Genomic DNA, 10583 nt, shown 5'->3' with positions numbered 1-10583 from the left:
AAATACAAAGTTGAAATATTGTAAAAACAAGACAAAAATGGACAGCCTTGGCAGTTTTAGGCATGTCATTTGGCTGCCATACTGTTGTTTCAATGTTCTTTCCTTGCTTGTACAAAAAGGGGACCATTTGGTGTCATTTTCTCTTGGAATATTTGTAATTGTGCTCTTCAAATTGCTTGGTAAAACCAGCTGTTTCAACACAATAATTCTGCCAGCCACATTTGTTTCACTAATTGTAAGAAAAAAGGCACAAAGTAGAAAAGAAAGGGAGAGGATAATAAAACCTTCACAAATTCTCATTTGTGACGGACTAAATCCGTCACAAGCTTGTGACGTGAGACAAGCTTGCAAGTGGAAGGGCAAGTAGAAAGGGCAAGTGGGAAGAATTGTGAGAGGTCATAAGCTTGTGACTGTCACAAGCAAGACGGACTGTAAAACCGTATTATGCAAATTCAAGTGGAATGAGCACTATAGCTCCCTTGATCAGCACGGGAGTCCATCTTTTTGTGAACAATAAAATAAGTATGAGGTTTCTTAAGAAATGTAGATTCCTTATAAATTAGATTTAACTTCAGAGCGGATAACAAACCATGAACGAAAATGACATAAGAAAAATGAAAATAAAAATTGAACACCAAGAGGAGCCAACTAAATCCATTATCTTGAAACTCTTAAATGACCGAGGTATGAAAATGAACAAGAATTAACCGTCGTAGTGAATTCCCAAATTTACCTTAATTTCCCGCAAAAACGTGACAGACTTAGTTTCCCGGGAAAATTAACTATTAACAGCAAGACAAAGACAGTGATGATGATGATGATGATGATCGCCTAAATCCAACCCACATGCAATTGTTGTTGAGTCTTCACCTCTATCCATCTTTCTTTCTCTAAATTTTCTAATTTTAGGATTTCTTGTTTTTCTTCCTCCTACTCCTAAAATGTTGACCATGAAAGACGATCCGATTCCGACTCCGATTCCGACTCGGACTCCGATTCCTCCATTGATAAACTACCCATCAAGAATGTCACGGCCATCAATTAATATTAGTATAGAACGTATGTTAAACACAAATCACAATCCATTTTCACCATCTCGTACTATCTTGACTGACCGTTTTATCCCATCAAGATCTTCTTCACATTTTTCTCTTTTTTCTCTCTCTTCTCCTTCTTCTTCTTCTAAATCAACCACTTCTTCATCTCCAACTACTCCTTCAACTTCATCTTCTTTTAATAATAATACTAATTATTATTATAATAATAATAATGGTTCCGTATCTGGGAAGCCAGATGAGATCCGTGAAGATGGTTCTGCCGCCTACATCGCCATGCTCCGGGCCGCCTTATTCGGTCCCGAATCTGGTTCTTTTTATCCGGGTACTCCTGATTCTGGGTCACCCGTCAATACCAATATATTCCGGTATAAGACCCAAACAAGGAGACCAATGCCGTCTCTTTTGCCCTTTGGTCCCGACGATTCCGTCCCTGGTGTTAGTTATAGTCCTGTTAAGTCTCCTAGGAAGCTTCCTCGTTCTCCTCATAAGGTAATTCATTATTTTATTGTTAATCTGTATACTTTTTGTGCTGTAATTGAATGGAATTTCGCTTCTTTTGGGTAGCCATTGTTGGAATTTCGTTTCTGAGTTTGGCTTTTGTATTAGGTATTGGATGCACCCGCATTGCAAGATGATTTTTATCTCAATTTAGTGGATTGGTCGTCTCACAATGTTCTTGCAGTCGGATTGGGCAACTGTGTCTACTTGTGGAATGCTTCAAGTAGCAAGGTAAGCTTCTAATTCTGTTGTTTGTTACTCCCTCCGTCCCGGTCATTTGTTTACCTTTTACATTTTTGGGTGTCTGAGTCAATTGTTTACCTTTCTATTTTGGAAATGCATTTGATGATCAATTTGATCCTACACCCTCAATTTGGCCCACTTGTCATCTAATAATTGCCCCCCTTCTTCTCTTGTTCTTTGTGCCAAAATCAAAGGTAAATAAATGACGGGACGAAGGGAGTAGTTTCAACTTTCAAGGGAACCACTTGTCTTCTTTGGTTGATGGTTATTGCTTAAAAAACTGTTTTGAGTGCACATGTTTGCTCTTGAATGCTTTTTAAACGAAGGTTACGTTGCTGCCTTTTTAGTATTGGTTGTTGCCTTGACTGACATTACGGCTATCTGCAGGTCACAAAATTATGTGACTTGGGACTTGATGATAGTGTCTGTTCAGTAGGATGGGCTCAACGGGGGACACATCTAGCAATTGGGACTAATGAAGGCAAAGTCCAGGTATTACGTGCTTGTTAATTATATTGTATGGATTATAGAAGATACTGCTGTGAGATGTTCGGATACGGAATTATGGATGATGTAAAGTGCTGTCTAATAATTTGGTAGAGTTAAAATGGTGTTGATTCTTTCCTCCAGATTTGGGATGCTTCTCGCTGCAAGAACATTCGGAATATGGAGGGCCACCGAATGCGTGTAGGTGCTTTGGCGTGGAGTTCATCTGTGCTGTCATCTGGTAGCAGAGATAAGAATATTTTGCAAAGAGATATACGTGCAAAAGATGATTTTGTCAGTAAACTTGCTGGACACAAATCAGAGGTTTGACTTAAATACTGAAACTCGCCGTCATTCTCGATTTTGGCTTTCTCCTGTACTGCTTATGTGTTGCACCTTCCATTAGATTGTTATTGGCCCCCGTTTTTTCATGGCAAGATGTCAATTGAGAACATTATTGTCTAATAAAGATGCAATGTGAGATCAGTCAGGTCAATTATTTTATACTATCCTATTTAAAAAGTTGTACCAGGAAAATAATTGAACAAAGTTGACACTAGATATTCGAAATCAGGTCTTCCTTCAAATTAATTACACTTGAAACTGAATGTAATTAAGTTAGCTATTATTGTGATTAAGGTTTGTGGTCTCAAGTGGTCTGATGATAATCGGGAACTTGCATCAGGCGGGAATGACAATAGGGTGAGTCTTCTGAGTTTCGTGCTTGTTGAAAACTACTTTTTTACTCATAGTGGAAAGTACTTGGGTTTGTTTATACTCTCGTCTTTCTTGGTCACAGCTCTTTGTGTGGAACCAACATAAGACTCAACCTTTGCTGAAATATTCAGAGCATACTGCTGCAGTTAAAGCAATTGCCTGGTCACCCCATCTTCATGGGCTCCTTGCATCAGGTGGTGGTACAGCTGATAGGTGCATCCGTTTTTGGAATACAACCACGAACTCACAGCTTGGATGCGTGGACACTGGTAGTCAGGTCAGCAACCTGTAGCTTTTTTTGTCGATTAGCATCTTCTCCCCTTGAAAGACTTTTTTTTGTGTAATTTTCTTAGTTTAAAATGGGCAAATGAGTCATTTATATGTCTCTGTGATAATTTAACCAGTAGCTTAGAGGAATCATATAAAAGAAGCCACTAAAGATGCTTATACTCCCTCCGTCATGGTGATTTGTTTACCTTTGATTTTGGCACACATACCAAGGAAAGGGAGTAAAATACACTTATAACCCTATTTGCTTTATGCGCCAAATGGGAGAGCAGTACCTTTGATTTTAACTTTGGCAAATGGCGGGGACTATTTGGCAGGGACTATTTGGTACTTTGGGGGAGACCTGTGACTTGTACTAAGTTCTACGATAGGTGGTTTTTGTGAGGGGGCTTGTACATGGCTGTATTCTCAAGGGTAAATTGGTAAAGTAATACTTTAAAAGCTTCCTAAAAATAGAAAGGCAAACAATTGACTGAGACAGTCAAATATAGAATAGGTAAACAAATCACCGGGACAGATGGAGTAATAATTTACTTTGTTGAGCATAGTGTCACAAGATAACTCTTTCCCCTAGTGAAGACTTGTGTGCCACCTGGCTTGCGGTCAAGTCGGGACAGGCAAACCCAACGTACTAGGCTCATGTACAAAGCCCTAACGATCAAGCAAGTGTCGGAATGAGTGAAGAAGCTAGACACTTACATGTACAACGGTTCACTTTTACGAAGTGAGAAACATTCACTTTACTAAAGTGAGAAAGGTGTACACAAGGCTTGGATGCTTACAGTTTGGAAATGATCACTTGTATTTGTAAAGCTTTATACTTGAGTATACAATGTGAGTTTGTGTGAATGTTGTGTGGATGATTGCAACTGAATGGGTTGCCTCCTATTATTAGGCATCTCCCTCCCTAAGAACAATCGAGAATGAAACCTTTCGTAATGGTCTAGACGTCAATGTCCTAGACTCTCCTATACTATACTACACTTCCGTAATGTCCTAGCAAAATCCAGATACTTCTACACCATACTAGAGACCTCCAGGCATCTCTAGAGTCTAGAGCGCTCTAGTCCCTTCTAGCCTAGCCCGACTTGTCCTTAAAGTTTCCGGACTGTTCCACACGTTGGCCTAGACGTTTCTTCATGCTTCTGGAATCTTCTAGACACATCTTGTCGCCTCCGGACCTTTCCCAAACTCTTTGGATCCTTCTGGAACGTTGTGGAACCATGGAGAGACTTCACTAGTGAATTGACTTAGACACTCAAATATAGAATAGATAAAGTGATAAACTAATGCCCACGTCCTAGGCCACCCTTAAGGCCACGTAGTTGTAGTTGTTGTACGTTGCTCCCTAATCGATCAACATCGTTCACCATCCCATTGACAGTAGAAGTGCCCCATGTACTTTGTGTGGTCTTTGCGTCTGTCATGGTTGCTAGTCCCGTCGGCTCCTTTTCCATGACCGCAGTAGTGTCAATTAGTGTCAATTCTTGTCGTGGTTGTGTCTTGTCGGCTCCATGCCGTCTCATCGCCTCTAGCCCTCATGACTCTCCCCCGTCCATGTTAAATTTTAGGCATCCCATTGACTCCTCGTCCCCAAGTTTTAACGCCAAAATGTTAAGCTTTTGTTGCCTTGGGCAAACCCTTGCCAAGCGTCCTTCGAAATTAGATCGCAACCCATTCTTGCCTCTTGCCTCTTGCCTCTTGCCTCTTGCCTCTTGCCTCTTGCCTCTGCCTAATTAGCCTTCGGTTGGTGGTCATCTCCCCACCAAGTTGGTTCCGCCCTCAACCCTCCTTCCTCTTCTCATATCATTTGGCAACGCGTCGACTTAGCTACCAAGAATCCAAGATAGCCTCATTTAGGGTCTTAACATTGCGCCTCTTCAACTCTTGCCCATTGTTCGAACCCATCCATGGAAGTATAAGAAAGATAGCTCTTAGGCATGTCTCTTACCTCCAACAAGAGAGATGTGTATTGCTTCACATACTCCTTGTTTGAGCTGATATGCTTCAATGCTCGGAGAAGAAAAGGCTCGGAGAAGGCTCGGAGCTTCCTTCGGCGTTACCCAGATAGACCCCTTGAAGTTGGCTTTGAACTTGTCCCATATTTTAATCCGGTATTGTCCCCTCTTCTTTTCCGCTTAACGTCGTCTCCACCATAGGATGGCGTCATCAGATAGGTACATGGTCGCGGTCTTGATCCTTGAGCATCTTCATCGATACAAAGGGAGTCAAAGTACTACATGCGTCACATGAAGTTGTCGATCTCTTTTGCGTCCCTCTTCCCATCAAACTTTGGCGGTTCAGGTCCTAGGTGCCACCTAGGTGCATCTCGTATTGTGGCACTCCTTGCCACCCTTAAGGTCATTCCCTTGATCACTTAATGCTTGGTTTGGCATTGCACACCCTAGTTCTGCCTTGCCACCTCCTCGCGAAGTAAGCGAACAAAGTCATCATTTAAAGTCTTTGCAAGCTCGCTGATCGACCCTAGGACCTCGTTCCTAAGAACGGTTAAGCTTCCTTCTATCTCTTTGAGCCTTGTGTTGATGTTCTCCATGCCCTACGCTTGCTTCTCCCGACATATTCTTAGCTTCAATAGTCACGCAGGTAACTTATACCACTTGTCACGAGATGACTATTTCCCCTAGTCAGTGCGCTACCCGGCTTCCGGTCCGTTGCAAGTCATGTCGGGCAAACCCAACGTGCTAGGCTTATGTACACAAGTGTCGGAATGAGTGAAGAAGCTAGACACCTAAATGTACAACAGTTCAATGTGAGAAACGTTCACTTTACTAAGTGAGAAAGGTTTACACAAGGCTTGGACACTTCGTGATTGGAAATTATCACTTGTATTTAGAAAGCTTTATACTTGAGTATACAATGTGAGTTTGTTTGAATGTTGTGTGGATTAGCAACCCATTCATAAGCATCTCCCTCTCTAAGAACAATCTAGAATGGAACCTTCCCGAACCTTCCTTGCTGCCTATGAAGTCTCTCCGTGGTTCCACAACATTCCGGATCCTTCCTACCATACATATTGCCGCTTGGAGACTTCCGTGTAACCTCGGAAAACTTTGGCCCAAGTTGCGGCACCTCGTTAAGGCAAGAAATCACCCGTGACAACGGGGAGTTAAAAGGTTGTGTGCTCACGAATGGTGAATGGTGGGGACTTGATTTGGCAGGTTCGGAAATTTGTAGTCTTTTCTTGTGTACCTTACATCTGGCCACTTAGGTATTTAGTCAAGAGAAGTATGTGTTGTGTTGCCATTAGAAGTCGCGGGACATGGTATTAAAATGTTCTAGTTATGCAACAGAATTTCAGGTCACCTTCGCGTTATTTCCCATTAAAAGGTAGAGCATAGACTACAAACACGGAAGAATCAACTTTAAGGGTGTGTTTGGATATGGGGATTTGGAGGGAAGAGGAGGGAGATTATTTCCTTTACTTAGCTGATGGATTGAATTTGTAGCTGAGTGAACCTGAATCACTCCATTTCCCTCCAGACAATAATATCTCTCCGACAAAGGAGATATTTGAGGGGAAAACTCTTCCTATCCCTTCCCTTTCTCTTCCCTTCTTCCTCCTCCCCCTCCCTCTCCCTCCTCTTTTCCTACCCAAACAAGGCCTATGCTTCATATTTATGAAGGGAAGAAGTAGTACATTTGATAAACGGTTTTTGAAATTCCGGATGCATTTGCCGCTATCCGTTATGTTACATCCGCGACATCCCCGATGCCGATAATTCATGATTTTGTACGCATCCGCGACCGATACTGCTACTACTATGATTTGAGGGATTATAAATTTTTTTGTTAGGATCTTTTAGGCAAGAATATGAATGCTTTTTGATGAGGAAAAATGCTGGAATCTTTGGTTTTCAAATTCTGATCAAGATTAAAACGTTTCTTATTGTTTGGATGAATGATTTGTATTATGGAACAAGATTCTTATTATTAGGATGAGTGGTCTGTATTATGAATCAAGTGGTAGAAATTGGTGACATATACCTTTGCATTTAAATTTACACATTATCATCACTTTTTTTTTTTTTTTTTTTACCTTTGTTATATGGGGATTTTTGTTTGGGTTAGAACTTAGAAGGATGTTTTGGGAAGAGTATTGGTTAATACTCCGTATAAAATAAGGATGTATAAGAACATGCAGCCTACTAAATCTAGCTGTCAATAGGATGAATGCTATGGGATTTGTGATTATGGTTGAGGGATTGTTGTAGACCATGTAAAATGAGATGATTATAATCACAATTTCTAAGCTTCTTGAGGCTCATGACATAGTCATTGATGTTTACATAAAAGTGATAAAACATAACATAGACAAAAGCAGAACAGTTGTACAATAGGCACTCTCAAATCCATAATGTTCCCTCGTTGCTATTAAAAGTGAGAATATTTGCCTGTCTAATATTGGTTATAACAAGAATTGTAAAGCTAGAAATCCTGGTGAATATATCAGATTCTACAAAATACTTTGTTTCTCTTAATGTAGGTTTCAGTGAGTTTTTTCTAACAGTTGTACCTTGGTTTTGCTGTTACTTAAATTTTATAATTTTTAGTTGAAATTAAATGTTCTTATTAACTGCTCGGCTGATCAACGTTAGGCATAATACACCGAATAAGTGAAATCCGTGTGCATTAACTTGACTAGGATATGGCCTTAAACTGACTGCATTTTTAAGTGCAGGTTTGCAATCTTGTTTGGTCGAAAAATGTTAATGAACTTGTCAGCACTCATGGATATTCCCAAAACCAAATAATTGTGTGGAGATATCCTAGCATGTCAAAGGTAATGTAGTTAATCTAAGGGTTTTACTTTTATGTTTTCATCTTTCAATTTTTGCCAACACTTTCCTTGTCTCGCAGTTGGCAACTCTTACTGGGCATTCGTACAGAGTACTTTATTTAGCTATTTCACCTGATGGACAGGTAATTTTATCTTATTGCGTGCTTTAGTTTATCTTATTAAATCTTGTACATTTACTTCCTTCATGAATTCAACCAACCTTGTGTTGGATAGATTGGGTTTTTTCCCTACAATTCCTTCAATCCAAACACATCCTTAGGCCTTAGTGTAACATGTCGTTTGTTGGTTTCCTTCTTTCAGACCATTGTTACTGGTGCTGGAGATGAAACTCTCAGATTCTGGAATGTCTTCCCTTCTTCCAAGTTTCAGGTCAGTATATTTTTACCGTTTCTTGTTACAAGTTCTTGAAATCAAATATCATCTTATGACCTACAATTCGGTGAACCAATGTTATTTATGCAGAACACTGAAAGTGAACCCAGATTTCGATCACATGGAAGAGCACAAATTAGATGAGTTTATCTTGACCAGCCATTGATTTTCCAATTCTGCCAGTTCCACGTTTGGAATGATGGCCGGTACACGGACAGCTCGAGTAATGAATAGCCCACAAATTTTTTTATTACATGTGTAGATATAAATGGGGAGTTATACCTTGAAAACTCCATTTTAGGTCTGTTCATAGTTTATAGAGGGAGTGGGACTAGCTTTTGTAAATAACAGATACTGATGTACATCATGTGTTCATTTGTTCTGAAGATATAGGTTGTTTAGACAGAGTAAGAAGTATCATAGGAAGGGTTTGACAAAATTTCTATTTTTTTTTTTTAAATTAAAGTGTTCAAATATCATACAATGACAGAACATCCAAGACACGGTTATGCGAAATAGTATGAATTGTCAGAGTATTAACATAGATGGAAATTACATTTATCAGCTTTGAATTTTTGTGTACGACTTTGACAAGATGATAACAATGAGGATTGCCATGAGAGATTGGAGTGTCAACTTTGTTGCTGATGAAAATAACATAGATGAAAATTACGTTTATCAACTTTGTTACAGAAACAAATAAATAACTCAAGATGCCTAAAGTGAAGTTCATCTATAATCTACTCAGCTACTATGGAATGATCATCTCGTGTTCGCTCATTCCCGTACAAGCAACCACATCTATCGGCAACCACATCTATCGCAATCATGACATCCACCTTTATATAACACTGCTCCCCAATATGACCGATAAATACATATGGATTATCACGGACCACCATTTAAAAATGATTTTATAGACACACACAAAAAAACAAATCAACCAAAGATTGAGTAAAGGTAAACCAAACTAACAATTATATAGAACCATCATACAACATTGACCAACTGACCGTACCCACAAGAAAGACACACTGACCATACCAGTCTGGTAAAATTCATTCTCAATTCTCATCTCTCATATCGTACCTCATATCTAATATCTCATACATCATATGTACCATCTCCTGTTTCGAGTGTGCACACCACTCTGGGTACTGTCCCACCAGAGGAGAATTATAGAGCCGGATATGTGATCAGACCCAAAATTAACTTCCCATTTCATATCATTACTTAAATCTCTTGATTAGTTTTGTTGTATTTTTTTTTCTAAAATCAAAATACACTGATCAAAAACATTAAAAAGTTAATGAATTGTAAATTTACTATCTTTAAACAATCGAAGTTTATTTTCACAGTACACTTTTTACTCATTAGAATACTTTTTGTACCCACTACCCAACTTTCTATTTGCCTATCCCTGACTAAAAAACATTAAACCTAATTCTCTATATTGTTAAACCGCCTCTTCTCAAAAGTAGCAAAATTCTTCGATCATAATGTTAATATTACTGTAGAATATATATTTTATTTGCTAATTATATTAATATTAATCAAATGAATGATTCTTACTAATTTAATAAGTAGTTTTTTTATAGTTAATTGAGTCACCTAACAATTACTCCCTTTACATACTAGTTTTTTAAACTAACTCGCTTTTATAATCTTATCTATATAAATACAAAAGACAATACTCATTCCTCAGCGCGCCACGTCATTAATGCAACCCCTTTTTTTTGGAAATTCATGTTATGGTGGGACCCGTTAGTGTGCAATGTATTTATTTCTTCAAAATTCCGTCTTTTCAAATATACGATAAATTCCGACTTAGAACAAATTCGATGATATAATATTATGAAAAAATTCTATGAATCAATATTATGAAATAATTTTATATATTCCGAATTAATGAAATTAATAACATATAAGCAGAATGAATTACAAATCGGAATATATGAAATTGAATTATATAATTTAAAAAAAAAACATAATAAAATTACAGAATTACGAGAAGGAATTACATTTAATTACGGTATTGAACATAAAACGCTAATGAATTACATACATAATTTTTTAAAACTACATGGTATAATAATTTTTGT

General features: G+C 38.5%; 1 protein-coding gene across 2 annotated transcripts; it reads left to right on the top strand.

Moving 5' to 3' along the window:
• Positions 1 to 827: 827 nt before the first annotated feature.
• LOC141653800 (B-type cell cycle switch protein ccs52A-like) lies at positions 828 to 9008 on the top strand. 2 transcript variants are annotated; one of them, XR_012547514.1, is made up of 11 exons: positions 828 to 1547; positions 1665 to 1787; positions 2187 to 2291; positions 2430 to 2609; positions 2925 to 2987; positions 3085 to 3279; positions 7990 to 8091; positions 8169 to 8231; positions 8410 to 8478; positions 8572 to 8874; positions 8972 to 9008. XR_012547514.1 is itself a non-coding variant. In XM_074461654.1 (10 exons), the coding sequence occupies exons 1-10, from the start codon at positions 942 to 944 to the stop codon at positions 8623 to 8625; spliced, it is 1560 nt and encodes a 519-aa protein (XP_074317755.1). In that variant the 5' UTR covers positions 829 to 941; the 3' UTR covers positions 8626 to 8901. The 2 variants fall into 2 exon arrangements, 1 of the variants encoding a protein (XP_074317755.1); XM_074461654.1 differs by lacking the exon at positions 8972 to 9008 and having other exon boundaries at positions 829 to 1547; positions 8572 to 8901.
• Positions 9009 to 10583: the final 1575 nt, after the last annotated feature.

This window comes from Silene latifolia, chromosome 4 (genome assembly GCF_048544455.1).
Source record: "Silene latifolia isolate original U9 population chromosome 4, ASM4854445v1, whole genome shotgun sequence".
In the NCBI taxonomy this organism is placed as follows: Eukaryota; Viridiplantae; Streptophyta; class Magnoliopsida; order Caryophyllales; family Caryophyllaceae; genus Silene; species Silene latifolia.
This window is presented reverse-complemented; position numbering and strand designations above follow the sequence as displayed.